The following is an 18,719-nucleotide window of genomic DNA, read 5'->3' as shown; positions in this document are numbered from 1 at the left end:
AGTTGGCTGCGTGACAAACCGCCAGCACGACGAGTTTGAAAGACCCCGTTAGACTCACGGATGACGGTGATGCGTCGGCTACTTCCTTTCAACTGAGATATCATGGCAGATCCCAAGTTAGAACATGATGCGAGTCTCATGGTTTGAATAACGGGGAGTGTTGAAACGAATACTTACCTTGAAGGGACGACCACGGGGGCCGCAGAATGTAGCTTACTTCGGCAACATGATCATCTGTCCAGGAATTGAGACCAGAAGCACTTTTGATGAACGTAACTTTGACACATGAGTGGACGGGAACTCAATCACGAAATGTAGCTTGCTATTCGTCAATTCCTTCCTGAGTTGCGCGGATCGCTTCTTCCCATACACGAAATACTTACTGGGGCTCCTTTGAACACGGAGCTCCCCCAGTTCACATCAGTCCGATGCTGTGCGAGTAATAAAGCCGTACTGATTGTTTCCTAGAATCGGAATACTCACAGTTGCAGGAAGAATAAGAACACGAGTCCTGGGACCCGAAGCTAAAAACAAGAAAACACACCTCGCGCGGTGCCAAAAACGGGAGTAACAACGGTCGCGGCCAGTTAGATCACGTACCCGAACAGCCACTCTCAAGTACTGTGAGTTGTATCACATCACGAAATCCGAACAGGCTGTTGGGGACGCTTGCGTATAACGGCAGAGGTGGCTCAACGCAAGAGCATCCAACAACAGTGCGGCACAAACGTGACCGTCAAATCTTTGCTTCGGCTTTCGCCGAGCGGAAGTTGAAAGGCGCCACTGCATCACGGTCAGACGTCAAGCTTCAAGCCTTCAAGCAGCGGCGATGCGATAAACACCACACCACCATAGAGTTTGTCTCTGCGTGGCATACATATCTTTGCATATCCTCACACCCACATCCGGAGAAAGGCAGTCATCGCAAAGTGAGCCCTTCGTGGCGTCAAGGACGTGCCTCGCATTCTCACGAGACACACTGGTGCGCTCGGGGTACCACGGAGACCATCTCAAGGACAAGCTTCCTGCCATCGCTTTCCTGGACACAGGCGGATTCACAGTACTCTTTGTTCCCAAATCCCACCAACCATCACGTATCTAGCATCTACATCATGCCCGGTGACCTTTGACGACCTCCCACTTGACATTCTCATCAGCATTGCTGGGCATCTCGAGCCCTTTGATGTTCTCAGTCTCAGACAGGTGCGCCGCGATTGTCGACCACTTCTTGCAAACGTGTGATACTGATGCATTCATCCCCTCAACATTAGATATCTCATACTCTCCGCGACGCGACATACGAACGCAGCGTGGGGACGCAGCTATACGCGTCTAGCTCTCTACCGCGGCCATTCGGTCCGCATCCATTACAATCGCGCCAGACGTTGGAGGAAACCATGACCCGTACTTCCATGGTAGACCGGGCGATGGTTTCTAGCATGAAACCTAAGGCCACGCGGCGATTGTCCTTACATACTGATGCTGGACCCGAGGACGGCTTCTGTTTGCTGAAGGGACGGTGGCTAATCATGTCTACGAGGGAAACCGTTGCTTTCCAAGATCTAGATGCGGCGGATTTCGACGGAAGTTATATGACAGTCTACGAGGTCAAATAGAGCTGGTCCCTGGATAAGTGTGATACAGTGGAGACCGTCGGCAGCGATGGCCAATACTACGGATACTTGGGCTTCCTTCAAATGCAAGAAGAAAGTGGTCAAAGAGAAATGTAAGTGAACTGTGCACGTCATATGAAAACGTAAGATCCCTAACGTCTCGAGAATTCAGACGAGTGTTCAAGGTCTCCGGGGCCTCTCATGATCTCGCATTTACCGAGGTCTTTCGTCAAAACCTCCAGTCCCACGGCAGTCAGCTCCACCGACCGTTCATCATGGCCATCGGCCCATCATCAGTTATAGTGATGTGGACGGTCACCGACCGAGAAAGACAATATGTGATCATGGGGCTGGAAAGTTCTTGGAAGGAACCATTGATTCAGTCGCTTGAAGATACCAGAGAGGTATGTCAGCAGCGCGTGTCTTTTCCCTTGTTCTGTGTATTCATTCGTCCGGCACTCTCCTTAACTGGATGTACGCTTACAGGGGCCACCGACCATAAGTGTTGTTCAGCCAATACTCACTAGTTCGCATCTTATCATACTCGGCACCCGATTGTTATGTGAACCCTCGAGGATAACATTCGACATAGGCGGGTAGATATCTGCCATTCCGCTTTCAATAGCAATAGCGAGAAGTCCTGCCCCTTCACCTCGCTTTTCTGGCACATTTGACTTTGCACTCTTTTCTCCTTCCCTTCTGCGCGACTCTGTGCATACCTCTGGTGATAGCACCGATGCTTCTCCACACGGTATCATTGGCAGCTGCGGCAATACCCGGGTCGTCCTTGTGGGCATTCACCAAAAGAACTTATTCGAGCTGAAATCCCGCCCCATCAGCGTTATTCAAGTTCTAATTCCGTCAGACGATGCTCCCTCCGACACGCAAATCTCTGTATATTCGACAGTCGCTGTGCCCGAGGTACTTGAACGCGAGATGCACGAGAGCAACTTCGAGCACGTTCTATACGGGGCAAAGCGTCTCCTCCGAGCATCAAGGGAACGCTATCGGAGGCACGAGCGCCTACGCCTGAGGTGCCTGGAGATCCGGATCACTGATGAAGAGGGCAGAGACAGCACTGGACAGGTCGGAGGGAGCAAGGACGATGGGCACAAACCTGACAGAGACGCCAACGAGGGGCGTCACCGCAGACGCCGCCGTCGCCGTGACGATATCGAGAAGGAGATGGTCAGTCGACCCGGGCCTGGTATCGTGCTTAGGGAGTCACCAACACTCTTGGTCGGAAGTGATGGCACCGGTTTAGCGTGGTCAAGCAGCGAGGTGGCTTGCGTCGATTTGGAGCGAGGGCGAGTATGTCTTGTGGAAAACTTTGGGGAGGGGCAAAGACGCGGAGGACATGTCGGGAAAGAGCTCGTTGTCGTAGACTTCGCGTAAGCATTACGTGTCGAATACCTTACTTTGCCAAAGGCAAAATTTCTGAGTCCAACAAAGGCTGTCTGGGAGGTCGTCGACATTCTCAAGCAAGCTTGTTGAATGACACGTCGCCGGAGCGCAAATTACACGCTTCGGATATAACCGAGCGGAGTCATTGCGTCATGCACTTGTCACTGCAGACAAGCTGTGATTTTTCTGTTACAAAAAGTGATTAGAGAAGGCGGACAGATGAAAGCCTTTTTCACCCATCTTTTGCTGTGCGAAAAGTTACTGAAAAGTTGAACTTTTGCCTCGGAGTTTGCATTTCTGTGCGGAGATTAGATAAAAACACGTCCAAATCGGGAAGATGGAGTCCGACTTCGGTAACCCATCCATTTTACCAGCGCAAAATTAACGCAAATGTCGGCCAGAAGAATACCTTTTCCTGTGCAAAAAGGTGTTCCAAAACTCGGAGGAAAAGGCTTTCATCTCGCCGCCTCTTTCTCTCGGTTTAATCCGGGGTAAAATCGCCGTTTGTCTGTAGTGTGTCCAGCACGCAAACTCGAAACTAGACATGGATCCTGGAGACGCCCACACCAACACCGCCGTGTTACTCGCCGCAGCGCCAATCCGAAGTCTCTACAAAGCTTGAATCAAGAGAAAGAATACACGCGAAGCGGACGACAAAAGGCGTCTACGAACGAGATACGGGCTCACTGTCATTGCTGGTCTCAAGTGCGTTCCCTGGTGACTCGAGTCTGAGGAAATATATTTCAAGTCTTACACACTTGCTCGTTTTTAGGACACATTCTCATGTCACTTGATACTCTCCCACGTCATGTGTTTATCAGCGTTGTTGGGTACGTCGAGCCGAGAAGGAGTTTATCATCCTATCTTCGGATAGTTCTCGGCCCGTTCCGCCCATCCAGTCGTTATGGAAGATGCAAACGGTACGGTATAATCATGCGTGTCCTTTGTAGCGCCTAACCTCACGTTTTCCTCCAAACGCGCACCCAGTGCCCACGAGTACACACCTCCTTATGATCGGCTGCTTTATGGAGGGCGACTTCGCTCCGGAGACCCCCCTTGGCGTATGGATATCTGCAACGCCGCTTCAAACTGTACTCCAAGGAGGGCCCTCGCTTGTGCCACACTTCGTCGGTTCGGCAAACGGCTCGCTCTTACACCCCTTCCTTCTCCACGACTCTGTTGGCGATAAGGACGGCACGCGGATCGCTATCGGTGGCCTGAGCCAAACCCACTTCGGCGAGGTGTCCTCCCCTTACAGTATCGCCTTGTTAAGAGACCGTGGTGCCCCCCTACGACGCGCCATCCACCGTCCCCGTCAGCATCAGACCGACAGTCATCGCCTCGAACATAGGGGCGGGAGATCTCCGTGAACATGGTCCACGACCTGTGCTCAGAGGTGCGGGGCGTCTCATGTTTACATCCAGGGAAAGGGAAGGTGGCCGTTTCGGCAATGCTGTGTGGCATGAGCGCCTCCGCATGAAGGGGCTAGAGATACGGTTCGTGGATGGTGCCAATGGTGCAGCGTCGAGTCAAGGTGAGGAAACTACAAGTGATCACGTTGGTGACGCTGACGCTGGCGGTGGCGACGAAGTGGCCGACCACAATGCCATTCAACATGCGAGCACAGGAGCAGACGAGGACACGGAGAAGGTCACTTGGCTCAGGTCCGGGATCATTCTCAGAGAGTCGCCGACGAAACTGGTGGGAGGCGAACTGCCTGGTCTCGCTTGGTCCAGGTGTGATATTGCATGCGTCGACCTACAAAGGGGACGGGTGTGTCTTACGGAAAGCTATGCGATGCAACAAGGTGATGCGGGCAGTGCAAGCGCGGCGAGGACGGAGCTTGTGGTTATGGACTTTGCATAAATTGACTCGCGAATGGTTGCTTATTAAGTACAATCCCGTCGTCGCGAGCATGTATATCGCTCTATCCTCATTTCTACATAACTTTCGTCACTGACGGTGATTAATCAGAATATATGTTTGTTTAAAACCAAACGCGCACCATTTTCTTCCGTTCTTACGGTCTGGTAGGTATAGATTTGCTGAGCAGCCTGGCACTGAAAGGGCGTGTGTTTAACGATGAATGTAGAGATTACTGCTCGGGATCATCAATATTCGATGCTGGTTGTCAGCCCTTTGCGACTATATTTGACGGCCGGCCAAAATCCACTTTCTTACGATGTACCATAACTCCAAATCAAGATCGATAGACTCGTTGAGTGGGACACACCGAGACGTTGCAACGGAGCACCAATCTATGGTTATGAAATATTATAAGTCGGGAGATACGAGAAACACAACACATCATACAAGGAACGTCGAACAACAACAAATGATATACGCGAATCACATCAAAATGACTCGTACTCCATCCATGTCCACCAAACCCACCCCTACCATCCACTCCACTCCACCTCAATCCACCTCCTGCCCTATATGAACGGTTCACCTCATGCAACATTCACCTCCTCCCTCCCATCCTTCTCCACCGTCTCCTCCGACGCCTCATCATGCCCGCGGGGCAACGTCGCCCCAAGCTCATGATGCACATGCGGGTGCGGCTGCTGGTGCTGATAATGCCTGTGCTCCGGCTCGCGCCCGCCGCCGTGCGCGCCCGCCTCGTACTCGTGGCGCGGGAGCAGCTCCGAGAGCAGTCCGACGTAGTCGTACGCGAACTCGCCCATCTCGGCGTCGTCGACGCCCACGATCTCGGTCTCCTCGTCGCACCGCAGGCGGAGGTAGGGGATGAAGTGCATGACCCATAGGATGAGCGTCTGCGATATTGGGTTGATCAGATATATAAGGGAGGCAATGGAGGAGAGTGGGGGACACACAGTCACGACGAACGAATAACTCATCCCCGACACCGAATCCGCCAGCTGAATACCCAGCTGCCTATAATTATGATCCAGCCACCCGCCGGGGATAGTCGTGATCCCGTCCGCGCCCGCGATGCTCGCCTGCGCGAACAGGCCCGTGAGAATGTTGCCGACGACACCGCCGATCGCGTGCGACGCGAAGATGTCGAGCGTGTCGTCGTACCCGAACACGAACTTGAGCTGCGTCGCAAAGTTGCACACCGTCCCCGCCATAAAGCCGAACAGCACCGCCGCGGGCGCGCCGACGAACCCGGAGCCGGGTGTGATCGCGACGAGCCCGGCGATGGCGCCCGAGCAGAAGCCGACGACGGACCATTTGCGCTCGAGGCGGTAGTCCTAGCGATAAACCCAGTTAGCTCCTTCAGAATGAGCTTCCCTAGAGCGCAACATGTACTCACCCAGAGCATCCACGTCAGCCCGCCCACGCTCGCCGCCAAATTCGTCACAATACACGCCTCCGTCGCACGCAGATTCGCAGCGAGCGCCGAACCACCATTAAACCCAAACCACCCGAACCACAGGAAACACGTTCCCAGCACCACATACGTCGTATTATGCGGCTTGTACGCGAGCCGCTCGGTGCCCCACCCGCGGCGCTTGCCGAGGTACAGCGAGATCGCGAGCCCGGCGGTGCCGCTCGAAATGTGCACGGGCGTGCCGCCGGCAAAGTCGAGCCCGCCGAGGACGTACGACCACCCGGCGGGGTTCCACGTCCAGCATGCGATCGGGTCGTAGACGATCGTCGACCAGACGAAGACGAAGACGAGGATCGGGCCGAGGCGGCTGCGTTCGGCGCAGGCGCCGATGGCGAGCATGGGGCTGGAAAGCGCCGAGTCAGAATTCTGGGGCAGGGAATAATAGGCTGGGACGAGGGACATACGTGATGGCAGCGAACATAAGCTGGAAAACACAGAAAACAAGCGAGGGGATCTTAGGACTGCCCACGGAGGGCGTGAGACCCTCCACGTTCATCAGCGCAAAGTGGCCTGTGTTTCAAAGCGACCACCAGTCAACGTTCCGCACATATATAGCACCCACAAAAAATACGCACGCAGGTCACCGATATACGGACTCGCGGTCTCGCTGAACGCTAGCGAATATCCCCAGAAAAACCACTGTTATTGGTTGTGTGAAAGGTGGCGTTCGTTGCTAGTCAGCTTTGCTGCCAGACCGAACCCGCATTGTCACATACCTGGAAGGAGACGACGCCGACGGTCATCATACTCAGGAAAATCATGTTGAGCGCGTTCTTCCGGCGCAGGAGACCCGAGTAGAAGAAACCAACGCCGGGAATCATGAGCCAGACGAGGGCAGTAGACGCGAGGGTCCATGCGATGTCGCCGCCGTTGAAGACGGCATTGTCCCCGTTCGCGTCGATGTACTGCAGATCTCCCGCTTTTGAGGAGAGGAAAGCATGTGCTTTATTAGTCACGGCAGAGTGAGGGGCTGGTGGGGCGACTCACAGGAGTCGTAGGTGATGTTACTGAGCGACATCGTGCTTGCCTACCACCGCGTCTCGATAACAAGGTTCGAGAGAGGAGGGTGAAGGGCCGGAATGCCGAAGCTCTTTTGCGAGAAGGCGGAAGCCAAAGAGGAGGAGGGTCGGAGGAAGAGGAGAATTCCCAACTACGACGCAGCTGAAATAGAGGCGCTCCTTTAAACCTTGTGGAGGGCAGGGGTGGGGAGAAACAGAACAGCCTCTGCCCGACCGCCCGGCTTTTTCATGGATCCAAAGGACCACGCAGGCTATGATGGTCTCGCAGTCATCTCATCAACCAGCACACACAACCTCGTTTCCTTCTTATCGTCCGTGCCAAGGGATGGAGACGGGGGAGAATATAAGCTGACTAAGCGACGGAGTATCCGTTATCAGCCAATCACACGCCAGAGTTCCATTTCTTATCGTGTGAACGGAGTGCCGCGGAGACTCAACCCCACGTCAAGCGTATGTGGCGCTGTATTCAGGCACACCGACGCCTGAGGCAGATAAGCGTCCTTCCGTTCCATTAGGATATTGCTTGCACAGATTGCTACTCTTCTCGAGCAATCTTTACCCTTTCTCATCGAGCGTCTGACTCACAACGCGCACTCGAGAAGCACCTCCTCGGTGCGTCATCCATCTGAGACTTATTTGCGTCCTTTGGATCAAGTAGGCATGCAGACAGGCTTATCAGCGGCTCCCGAGAGCTCAAGCGCCCATGTTTATCGCACTGTGGCAGGCGACGTCGAACATGTCACAAAGCCACCGCAAAGATACGGCGGGGCCTGAAGCCACTTTAATGAATTGATCGACAGGCAACGGTCCCCCGTCACTGATCCGCTGGATGCAAGCTCGCAAATATTTCCTATCACATTCTATCATGCTAGAAAAACACTCGGTCCTTACCCTAGATTATGTGCCCCTCGCATCGTCGAGGGCACCTGTCAGCTTCATGGTAAACACGAGAAGTAGGAGCACTCGGTTACGCCTACCTGAACATTTGACAGCATGAATTGACGACCCACCCCAACTCTACAGCCGACATTTTAGCTGCCCGATTCCATGTATCGCTGTAGGCACAAGCGAGGCGGTCGACGCCTGCTGCAGGCGACGGGCCAGTACGGCCTCCAGCGTCGATACGGCTTGCTTGAGCTACTTCAACGTTTAACCACTCCTGGTTGCGGTGTTTATGCCAAGACGCGAATACACACACAGTCGTGGTGGTACCTCCCTCCCCTCGGCACACTTCCATGCATGATCTGGTCTCGCATCCGCACAAGTGGAGCGCAGACGACGGCAAGCTGCTCTGCAGTAAACTCTAAGACTTTCTGGAGCTCCATCACCCTATTTTCGAGCTGGATAGAATAAACACGACCGTCAGAAGAACCGACAGGCAGGTGCGATACGAATGCAAGCCCTAGTCAGCGCTCGACCCAGACGCACCGTACCTGCTGGACGTGGACCTTCCTCGCGCGGAACATGACCTGGGCGATCATCGACGTCCGTTTTCTGTCTTGGGCAGTTCGAGACAGCGAGGCCATGGCTGACGTTAGTCCTCTTCCGGAAGTATGTATATCGTGGGCAGCGGTTATGTAACAAAGGGCGTCGAGGAAGATAGAGATAGATATTGATCGCGTTTCTTCGTGGGAGATCGATAGGCACCGGCGACGACCGTGGGCGAGCCAAGTCGTCGTTGGGTGTAAGTTAGCTCAAGCGCCAGCCAAGGAAAATGGTTGTATAGAGCGTGAGGTTGCTGCCATCAAGGGCGTAGACCCGTGCATACAATTACGAAGGCGCAGGGCGCATGTGCAGGGCGAGCTAGGCTCAGGATGGGCGGGTGACATAAAGTCGGGATCGAGGAGAATGAGTCACAGGAACTAGGAACGCAGGCACGAGGAGACACCGTAGGCTGGAAGAGGGTGGAAAATAGACCATCAATGGAAACCAGAAAGGTAAGCTCGTGAGGGAGGCGCTCCGTAGAACTAGGCCGAACGTGAAGTACAAGGCTCTGCACCTACGAAGCGAGAACAACGGCGTAGATGGACAGCACGGCTGCACTCAGGAGTGAGCTCGTGCATTCGAACATTTAGAAGCAGTCGTGGACAACGTAGAACGTGTCTGGCGGCGAAGCACAGCCCATCAGCACAAGAGAAGAACAAGGCGGCGACGCCCACTGTGGGACAAGCAGAGCGCAGAAAAAGACGGTAAATTGAGATATCACCGCAAGGCCGCCTGCGGATGAGAAGGGACGGAGGGAAAGATGGAGCGCCAGCGAGAAAAGGCGAAGCGCTATGGGTGGAACGGAACGGGGAGATGCGCGCGCGCGGGTCAGTTAAGATAGAGCAGACCAATGCAGCCGGAAGAGTCGGAGGTATATGTTTGTCAAGCACCCTCGAGGAACCTGCACAGCTGCAGGGAATGCACAAAAGGTGATGCCGGTGGAGGTTTTGGATGCCATGTCCAAATGGGAAGACCTTTGCGAGTTCCAGTCGGGTCGTGCTTGCGGGAAGTTTGGGTGTCGCATACGATCAGTTGTTTGACCCCGGGACGATTCCCGAGCTCAAAGAGACTGAAGGAAGGGGGCAAGAAGTGAAAATAACAGTGATGGGAAGTTGAGGCTGGGGCAAGGGAGTCGGGACGGTCTGCCCTCCAAAGTTTACGCGTATTTGCCCTCGACCCCCCGCAACCCCTCCTCCCACGAAAAAGTCCAGTCTGTTCCGCGCCCGACGCTTGACTTTGAGCTCAAGCATGGCGAACACAATCTTACGCGCCGCCCGCGCCCTCTCGCGCCAATCCCTCGCCTCACGCTCACACGCCGTCTTCGTCGCGCCCTCATGTAGACGTCAGCTACATGCGTCTCTCTCTGGTATGCCCCGTTTCTTGCACGCCCCGCGCACTGTTTTGCGGCGGACACAAGGACCAAAGAAGTGCTAACCGCGCCCTACGTTTTTCAGTACACGCCAAACGCAGAAAAGGCTCCTCATCCAACGCCGACGACCTCTTCGGCGGGCTCGAGAGCGACTCCCTCGCGTCCATCGCCGAGGCCGAGCTCGCAGCTGAAGCCGAGGCAGCAGCCCAAGCAGCAGAAGCCGCCGCCGCTGCGGAAGCCCACGCCGCCCGCGTCGCCGACGGCACCGCGTCCTCCCTCTCCCCCGAAGAAGAAGCCGACCTCGCTGCATCCAAAGACGAACGCCGGGTGCGCACACGCACTAACGACCCGATGGGCGACTTCGACACGCTCTATCAGTTCGTGCACGCGCGGACGGCGCCGCGCGCGGAGCGCATGAAGAGCGTGGAGGTGAAGAGGGCGCAGATGAGGAGGAGCACGTGGAGGCGGCTGCTCGGCGCCGTGCAGACGCGGGAGGAGCTCGATAAGGTGGCGGAGCTGTTTCCCCGGTGGAGGAATCTGGGGCGGAAGTTCGAGCCGGAGGATGCGGAGGCGTTTGTTCGTGCGTGCATTCCGTTTTTTTTCTCCCCTACACCACATTGATGATGTGATTGACTATATGCTGTCGTGTGGGTGTATCATCGAACAGGCAAATGCGAAGTCCTAAACTATCCCTCTCTCGCGCTCCGCGTTTTCTCGGACCACACCATGTACGGATTCGACCTCTCCTCGGTACACGCCGCGCGCCACCTCCTTTACCTGCTGCATACGAAGCCCTCCCTCGCAGACGCTGTCGCCGCCGCGTCCCTCTTTGGCGTGTACGACCACCCGCCCGTCGCGCGCGACCCGTACGCGGGGCCCTTCTTGCTGTATGCATGCGCGCGCGCCCAGGACAAGAACAAGGACGCACAAGCGGTGGCAGGAAGGCTGCTGGGCGAGGTGAAGAGCGCGTTGACGAAGGGTACTGCGAAGGACGAGTCGGAAGGCCTGCCGCTGCGCTCGGCGTGGGGGGCCAAGTCGGAGGCGTCGCTGGCGAGGACTGTGAGGAGGCTGGAGAGGAAGCTGGGCGAGCAGGGGCAGGATGTGCAGTTTTTGAAGGACTGGACGGCGAGGCGGGAGGCGGCGGTGAAGCAGGTGTAGTTCATCCAGAACGATGTGCGCACACGGGGTGCTTAATTTAGTGCGGGCGCGCGAAGGCTCGATCGCGCGTAATAGAACTTCTTATAATGTCCTCGAGCTTTTGAATCCCAAGGATCTTCCGGGCCCTCGAGCGGACGATGCAACTTCCACGTAGGCATCGATAAGATCTCGAAAAAAATACAGCGATGGATGCGTCCGGATGACTCCAGTGGTGATGCGTACGTGACTCGCCCCCGCCCTCCACCGCATCACGCCTGCAGGCACCACCTCCTCTCCTTACACTCTCCCCCATCCTCTCTGTTCACCTCCAAACCAACCATGGGCCAACCCAGAAAACCAGTCCCCAAAGACATGCCCGCCGCACCCCCCGCCTCGCAAAAAGCAACCGACGCCGAACGCGCCGCGGCGCTCAAAATGCTCTCGGACGTCGCGCGCGCGTTCGCGTGGCCCGTGCACCGCTGGCCGCTCGACAGACGCCCCGCGGAGCACGCGACGCGCGTGCACCTCCCGCGCGCGTACCTCGGCGGCGCGCCCGCGGGCGGCGGCTGCGACAGGGAGGATGTGCGCGCGGTCAGGGCGGGGCAGGACGTGAACCAGGTGGTGCATGCGTGGTATATGGAGTATGTGGAGAGGGAGAGGGTCGGGGTGTGGACGAATTATGTGCATGAGGACGGGACAATTGCGAGGAGGTGGGTGGTTTGGCTGTTCTTGTGTGTTTGAAGTGTTCTGCGGGTGCTGATGGTTGAGCGGGGCGATGACAAGGCACGAGTACCTCGGCCCCGATCCACGCGTCGCGGGGTACTTCTTTGATGTGGACGGGGAGATACACGTTCGGTGGTGGGACGGATTCTTGAAGAACCAGTGGATGGACGATCAGAAGTGGACGCTCGATGTCGTGCAGAACGCCAAGGGCGAGTGGGTCGTCAAGGAGTACTGAGCGTCGGGTTCGGCGAGGATTCAGGCTGTATGGGCAATATGACCGGGCATGATAGCATTCAACACGCATAACACACACTTGCATGATACTGTAGCATAGAACAGGTTATCAAAATCATCGACAAACGAGAGCTTTGTTCGATCGGCCATGCATGAGAGGACCAGACAGGGGCTTAAGACGCTGAGTCAGCGATTTGCGAACTCGGCAGAGCCAAACAAGAAGGCCTCGAGTCATACGATGCATCACTTGACCATCTCTGACGCCATATGTGTGGCAACTGACTACAAACAAACCCAGGCTCGAGAACGAGACCTTGTCTCCTTGTACGTGCGCCACGAGACTGTGAAAGTGAAATGTCCAGCGATAGCCGCTGGCATGGAACGAAGGTTTTCTATAAGTGCAGTAAGCGATCACATGCTAGGAGGAGAGCAGCTTTATACCACGCAGTGAGTAAAAGTTTCGTATGTTTTCTTCTTCTCATTGCAAGGCACAACTGACAAATATAGACCGCTGGTGCTTCTGTCGCATGTAACAATTTACTGGCTGAAGATGCGCTCAAGCAAGCGCCAAGTCGCGCCATCGCCAGATAACGTTGCGAGTATATACTCTCGTAGGACACGAGCGATGAATGCCGCTGCGTTCATCTCAACGTACTCATGGAGCTTGAAGAGCTCAAACACTCCAAGGTAGACTGGCCTCGCAGACTCCGGCATCGGCGCGAAGGAGGTCTCGATGATATTGCTACCCAACCTTCGGTATTCGACGACCCTGTGGCCTTAGAAGTATACCGCCCACCCACGGAATACGAGAACGCGCACAGGTTCGACCCGAAGGCAAAGTGGACTTGGAGGGAGGAAAAGGCACGTTTCGCGCATCGCTATACCTCTATCTCGTTCAATGGAAGCATCTGCAGAGTCTAGTCCGCAAAATTGATATACGCATCATGCTTTGGTCCTGCCTTATGTTCTTCTGTCTTTCTCTGGACCGCGGTAACATCCAACAAGCCAACACAGATAACTTCTTACCTGACCTTGGTCTGACAACCGATGACTACAATCTTGGCAATTCTATATTCCGGTTTGCGTTTGTGGCGGCGGAGCTACCTTCACAAATCGTTTCCAAGAGGATCGGTCCTGACATTTGGATACCTATACAGGTGAGTCGATCCGTTTCGCTCAGTCATGGACTATCCGAGCAGTATTCAAGATCACTCTGTGGAGCATTGTATCGTTATCGCAGTTTTGGCTTACGGGGAGGGCGGCATTTCTGCTTACAAGGTGGACGAGAACGTTGTTGACTTGAATGCCGTGCTGATTTCGAGCAGAGTCTTGATCGGCTTTTTGGAAGGCGGCTTTGTTCCTGATACCGTGCTATACCTTTCGTACTTTTACACGAAAACAGAGCGTGAGGACTCGTTGTCCGGATGCTGTTGTATCTCTAAGACTGTTTCTAGTGCCCATTCGTATCGGCTGGTTTTTTGTCTCTTCATCTCTATCGTCTCTCATAGGCGCTTTCCTCGCAACCGGATTTCTCGCTATTCAGAATGTCACTGGCACAGAGGGGTGGAGATATCTCTTCCTTCTCGAGGGGATTCTCACCGCTGTCGTCGGAATCGCATCATTCTTCATGTTGCCACCCGGTCCTACGCAGACGAAAGCTTGGTTTCGGCCAAAAGGATGGTTCACCGAAAGGCAAGTAAGCCGTTTACCAGCGATCACGCTAGCTTAACAGCCGGTTCAGGGAAGAGGTAATCATGGTGAACAGGTGATGGACTTTGGTCCGTTGCACGGGGTGCCACGCTAAACTTCGTATGTAGGATCTTACGGGATGATCCATATAAATCTACCATGCACAACCGACAGGGGTTGTCTCTAGCGATGATATGGAAAGCGTTATGCGACTGGAGGCTATGGCCACTGTATTATATTGGCTTCGTTTATGGCCGTACGTTCAGATTATTGATGCAAGTTTCAACACTTACGTCTAGACTAGTTCCCGTGGGGCCACCTCAGCAATACCTCACCTTGACACTACGGAACCTTGGCTTCAGCACAACCCAATCCAATCTGCTCAGTATACCCTCGAGGATTATCGGCATGATTGGGCTCATTGCCAACACTTATCTCGCGGAGCTGATCAATTCGCGGACTCTCCCTTGTCTAATCTTGCAGATATGGGCGTTGTCACTCCTGATTCCCCTCTACACGTTTACTACTGAAACGTCGCCGTGGGTCTACTACACCGTGGTGACGTTGATAACGGGCTTCCCGGATGTACATCCAATCCAAGTCGCATGGGCTTCAAGAAACTCGGGAAGCGTGCAGGGGAGGACCGTATCTGCGAGTCTGTACAATATTTGCGTGAACCTTGGAACAGTTGCATACGTGAGTAACATAACGTCGTATCTCAACCTCGTGACGACTTTCTGAGACATAACTACAGTCGAATATTTATCAAGCAAGCGACGCTGTAAGTTTTATCTATACTCTTCATGTATTTCTACCTTATTGATGTCAACCTCGTTTACGTCTGCGAGCAGCCGTTGTGTAAGTGATCCATTAAAAACATAGTCCACTCGTACTGACCCAAAAGGAAGACAAACACGGCAATCTCGCGTTAATATTTATCACGGTCCAGAACTTTGTGGCATATGGCCTTACTTGGTTATTTTACCGAGAAACCAACCGTCGCAGACAGACGAAGTGGGAAAATATGACAGAGAAGGTGTGATTCGCTCCCAGCCCTCCTGCACGATGACTGACTTCTCGTTACAGGAGCAACAAGCATACATAGAAGCAACAACGGATAAGGGAAATCAACGACTAAATTTCAGGTTTGCGTATTAGGTAGCATCGGTTCCTGGTCGTACGTTACATGAAATGTAAATGGTCAATTCGAAGGGGTGCCTCATATATGCCTTTGCCTTTTAAATATATCCAGCGGGGACAATGGTGCTCTTGCGTATCCTGGGTATGTTGATGGTTGAGTGGGGTGATGACAAGGCACGAGTACCTCAGCCCCGATCCACGCGTCGCGGGATACTGCTTTGACGTGGGTGGGGAGATACACGTTCGGTGGTGGGATGGATTCCTGAGGAACCAGTGGATGGACGATCAGAAATGGACGCTCGATGTCGTGCACTGAACGCGAAGGGCGAATGGGTCATCAAGGAGTACTGAGCAAGTACTGAGCGCCGGATGCAGCGAGGGTAAAATATTCAGACTGTACGAGGCGTAAGACTGGGCACGATAGCACGCAACACTGTGATGCACCCAACGCACTCAGCTCCCTCAGACGCATACCTTGTTCTGTCGGCAGTCTGGCAGACATCTCTTAATCGTGACACGTTCGAGCACCTCACACTGTACCTCAGCCCATTCGGCTACGAACAGCACGTCGGTGAGAGCGTCGTCAAACGCGGAGAAGTCACCAATCTCGAGCTCTTTACCGGTTCAGCCCATCAGAATGTTGAGGATCTCAACGGCGATCAGGACGCGTGCGAGATGTGGAGCCCAGGTGCGGTGCGGATATTAAAAGGTCTGTCGATTGAGCAGCTGGAGAGGTCGACGTAGAAAGTTTCGCCGTTGTTCGCGTGGTCCATCGATATTTGTTTGCTTGAACGGTCCATTGATGATGCGTAGCGTGAACGTGATATTGGATTTGGATGTGAAGGTTAAGAATCTCACTACTTTTGACTTTTCTCGCGGATTGCGCGACGCTCGTCCCTCAAAATTTTCAGCTCATCGACGCTGATGACACGGAACGGCCATGTAAACCAGTTACCTCCACTTCTCATGCTTGTGACACCCATGTCCTCTAAAAGCTCATCCGTCATTTGTGGCCAACTGTAATGATGGCATAGTGATAAGTGGCATCAATCTTGGAAGCAACACACAACGAGGAAACTTACGACCAGAAAGCGAGGCTACTACTATAACTCTCGTTGATCCAAGCAAGAGCACCGGGATAACGCTTTCGCAGCCAAGCGGCATTGCGCTCAGTATGCACGAGCGCTTCCTCGGAAGAGGACGGAAGACGCATCGTATCACCGAGGAAGTAGGACGAGATCCAGTTAGCTGTCACTTCGTACGCGTATCCGGGATTCGTTGTAAACTGGAAACGAGTAAGGTTTAGAAACTCTCAACTGTAGAAAGCCTACCACAGCGCCGTTGATAGCAAAATCTCGATTTTGTAGATTCTTGGCAGGAACAATGCCGCGATAGATTGACGAAGCCCAGTTCTCCTGTTGAGGACAGGGCGGAGGGGGAGAGTTAAGAGACATGTAATGCCATTCGTCCATGTCAGGACCTGAAGGCGCATGTCTGTTAATGCCAAGGCTTTCCGCTGTCTCATCTAAGACAATATTAGTATATAACATGTCATAACCAAGGGAGATGAGACAGGCTACGGACCATCGAATAGAGTGCCCCACGAAGACTCAAACCCAGTGGCCAACACGAGCACATCCGCTTTGAGGAACTGACCGTTATCAAGGTGGACAGAGTGTCCCTCTCCGAAGCTTGCTACACGGGCTGGTGACTCAAGCTTAATTTTACCTGCGCTAACAAGAGAGAAGAAGCTGTCGCTCCGAGGTGCGCCTTCGTCGTTGGCGCGGATGCTCCAGAAGAGCGGCTGGGCCCGTCTCATTGGAGAATTTTGTGGTACTGAAAGTGCCTTGTACTATCTCAAGAGCATTAATATGAGACTAACCACGGATAATTGCGTCCTACTTACTGATGACCATGAGAGAAAGTTCCAAAAGCCTTTCACAATCTTGCTTCCAAGCCATGTGGTGTGCAGGAACTGTCTGTCACGGTGAAGGCGTCAGAGCGTTGGAGGCGGCACCGTGAAGGAGAAAAACTAAACGAACTCAAGCCTGGTCCTCAACTCGATGTGAGATGCCATGATGCTTAGAACTCTGCTCTTTCTGATGAAGTCGGGAAGGGCAACGGGGACTGCCACTATAGCATCCGTCGTCTCGAACACAACTGTCGTGTCAATCCCCTTTTGGGCTAGGTAGGCAGCCAGACTATGGGTTTGATGAACATGTCGCAGCATTTGAGCAAATAGCTGAACTAACTTACTCTTGAGCTGACTTTCCCCCTCCAGCGATGACTACACGATAGTCGTAATTGGCTCGTCTAGCCAGTTCTTCAACCATTTTTGTGTGTTGGGCAAACCGAGATGAATGAAACACATGCCCGGTGAAACCGGCTTCAATCGCAGCCTCAAATGAGAGTGATTCTGGTATGTACGGTTTGCTACAGCCCTGATAATGCATCTGTGAGTGTATACGCTAGATTGACATTAGACGTACGCCTGTGCAAAGGACGAGCCAGGCAAAGTCGCGAGTTTCCTTTGTGTTCTCCTGCTTGTTTACGATGTCGAGCGACCAGCCTCCAGCCGGGCTTTTACGTCTGATCCGACTAACGTCAACACCATAGCGAATTCGCCCGGTCAAGAAAGTCTCGGCAAAATGCTCCATGTAAGCTCGCATCTCATCTCCCGACACCCGCTTGCTGGGGAGGGGAGACGGTGGCATCGGCAAGGACGAGAATCGATATTCGCCATGGACACTGCAAAGACGGTAAGCTCCCGATCGACACTTCCTCGGACAAGAATGAGAAGCACACACTTGTTGATCACGATACCGGGATATATGTGCTCTTGCGACCACACGCCTCCGGGATGCTTGTCGCTTGAGAGAATGACGACGTTTCGAAAACCATCTTGAATCAGGGTGTGTGCAGTAATGAGACCTGCAGCACCGGAACCTACGACAGCAACAGATTCAGTGTGGGCCTGAAGCGGAATGGTCGCCGAAGCCATTTCAGCTTGAGAAAAAAGATGGTCAAGAACTGGACCTACAGAGGAGCTTCTGCGGCCTATATCTTTCTCCGTAACCGCCCGGATTGTTCTCTCTCATGCGAGGCTACTGCTTCCGCGAACGGCTTACGCGTGTGAAGCACGCCCATTCGTCGTGCCGAAGTTCTACCTGAGGAACGCAAATGATGCGTGAGAAACAGTGAAAACCCTCAATTAAATGGCTTAAACGAATGACCAAGATCATAAGTAAGTTAGTAAAGTGGGCTTTATGCCCAAGCTTGTCGGACTGACATCCGTTCCCAGTTGGTTCCCAGTAACCATGTGTGGCCTGGCTAAGGGGCAAGTACTGCCGTAATTTTATTCAGGCTCCGCCGGTATTATCCGAAGGCTGCGATTAATTACGCCAAACGCACATGTGCCCACGGCTACTCCCACTAACAACCCCAACGCGCAGCACTTGTTTTGCACAAAAGGCCCTTTATCATGAGGTGATGAAGTGAGCAACTCGATTACATAACAGTCGATATCTTGGAAAACTAACAATTTTGGC

General features: G+C 53.8%; 9 protein-coding genes across 9 annotated transcripts; 6 read left to right on the top strand and 3 right to left on the bottom strand.

Moving 5' to 3' along the window:
* Positions 1–1,559: 1,559 nt before the first annotated feature.
* CONPUDRAFT_168343 (uncharacterized protein) lies at positions 1,560–3,008 on the top strand (the record flags this gene model as incomplete). The annotated part of the gene is made up of 3 exons (XM_007774600.1): positions 1,560–1,726; positions 1,786–2,017; positions 2,214–3,008. The coding sequence occupies exons 1-3, from the start codon at positions 1,698–1,700 to the stop codon at positions 3,006–3,008; spliced, it is 1,056 nt and encodes a 351-aa protein (XP_007772790.1). The 5' UTR covers positions 1,560–1,697.
* A 1,433-nt stretch (positions 3,009–4,441) lies between these two features.
* CONPUDRAFT_168342 (uncharacterized protein) lies at positions 4,442–4,720 on the top strand (the record flags this gene model as incomplete). The annotated part of the gene is made up of 2 exons (XM_007774599.1): positions 4,442–4,551; positions 4,609–4,720. Coding segments are annotated over exons 1-2 (168 nt in total), but the record flags the coding sequence as incomplete, so codon positions are not given.
* A 566-nt stretch (positions 4,721–5,286) lies between these two features.
* On the bottom strand, positions 5,287–7,491 carry CONPUDRAFT_109989 (ammonium transporter). The gene is made up of 7 exons (XM_007774598.1): positions 7,363–7,491; positions 7,092–7,294; positions 6,951–7,014; positions 6,780–6,885; positions 6,298–6,718; positions 5,855–6,235; positions 5,287–5,794 (listed from the first exon to the last, which is right to left on the bottom strand). The coding sequence occupies exons 1-7, from the start codon at positions 7,391–7,393 to the stop codon at positions 5,471–5,473; spliced, it is 1,530 nt and encodes a 509-aa protein (XP_007772788.1). The 5' UTR covers positions 7,394–7,491; the 3' UTR covers positions 5,287–5,470.
* Positions 7,492–8,411: 920 nt separating this feature from the next.
* CONPUDRAFT_157659 (uncharacterized protein) lies at positions 8,412–8,920 on the bottom strand (the record flags this gene model as incomplete). The annotated part of the gene is made up of 3 exons (XM_007774597.1): positions 8,412–8,531; positions 8,591–8,734; positions 8,828–8,920. The coding sequence occupies 3 exons, from the start codon at positions 8,918–8,920 to the stop codon at positions 8,412–8,414; spliced, it is 357 nt and encodes a 118-aa protein (XP_007772787.1).
* Positions 8,921–10,109: 1,189 nt separating this feature from the next.
* CONPUDRAFT_84501 (uncharacterized protein) lies at positions 10,110–11,511 on the top strand. Its single transcript, XM_007774596.1, has 3 exons — positions 10,110–10,245; positions 10,334–10,828; positions 10,916–11,511. The coding sequence occupies exons 1-3, from the start codon at positions 10,128–10,130 to the stop codon at positions 11,404–11,406; spliced, it is 1,104 nt and encodes a 367-aa protein (XP_007772786.1). The 5' UTR covers positions 10,110–10,127; the 3' UTR covers positions 11,407–11,511.
* A 246-nt stretch (positions 11,512–11,757) lies between these two features.
* On the top strand, positions 11,758–12,343 carry CONPUDRAFT_92530 (uncharacterized protein; the record flags this gene model as incomplete). The annotated part of the gene is made up of 2 exons (XM_007774595.1): positions 11,758–12,095; positions 12,169–12,343. The coding sequence occupies 2 exons, from the start codon at positions 11,758–11,760 to the stop codon at positions 12,341–12,343; spliced, it is 513 nt and encodes a 170-aa protein (XP_007772785.1).
* Positions 12,344–12,892: 549 nt separating this feature from the next.
* CONPUDRAFT_139302 (MFS general substrate transporter) lies at positions 12,893–15,189 on the top strand (the record flags this gene model as incomplete). The annotated part of the gene is made up of 12 exons (XM_007774594.1): positions 12,893–12,941; positions 13,067–13,203; positions 13,257–13,499; positions 13,550–13,620; positions 13,668–13,747; positions 13,797–14,034; positions 14,084–14,107; positions 14,160–14,287; positions 14,336–14,727; positions 14,786–14,812; positions 14,936–15,067; positions 15,118–15,189. 12 exons carry the CDS (start codon positions 12,893–12,895, stop codon positions 15,187–15,189), a joined length of 1,593 nt encoding a protein of 530 aa, XP_007772784.1.
* Positions 15,190–15,609: 420 nt separating this feature from the next.
* On the top strand, positions 15,610–15,915 carry CONPUDRAFT_157656 (uncharacterized protein; the record flags this gene model as incomplete). The annotated part of the gene is made up of 1 exon (XM_007774593.1): positions 15,610–15,915. One exon carries the CDS (start codon positions 15,610–15,612, stop codon positions 15,913–15,915), a length of 306 nt encoding a protein of 101 aa, XP_007772783.1.
* A 69-nt stretch (positions 15,916–15,984) lies between these two features.
* Positions 15,985–18,172, bottom strand: CONPUDRAFT_129681 (FAD/NAD(P)-binding domain-containing protein; the record flags this gene model as incomplete). Its single annotated transcript, XM_007774592.1, has 9 exons — positions 15,985–16,188; positions 16,254–16,456; positions 16,503–16,696; positions 16,756–17,023; positions 17,078–17,150; positions 17,214–17,372; positions 17,428–17,612; positions 17,661–17,919; positions 17,979–18,172. 9 exons carry the CDS (start codon positions 18,170–18,172, stop codon positions 16,029–16,031), a joined length of 1,695 nt encoding a protein of 564 aa, XP_007772782.1. The 3' UTR covers positions 15,985–16,028.
* Positions 18,173–18,719: the final 547 nt, after the last annotated feature.

Source organism: Coniophora puteana, assembly GCF_000271625.1.
Source record: "Coniophora puteana RWD-64-598 SS2 unplaced genomic scaffold CONPUscaffold_12, whole genome shotgun sequence".
NCBI lineage: Eukaryota > Fungi > Basidiomycota > Agaricomycetes > Boletales > Coniophoraceae > Coniophora > Coniophora puteana.
Note: the sequence above shows the minus strand (reverse complement) of the source record. Positions and strands in the feature narration are given on the sequence as shown.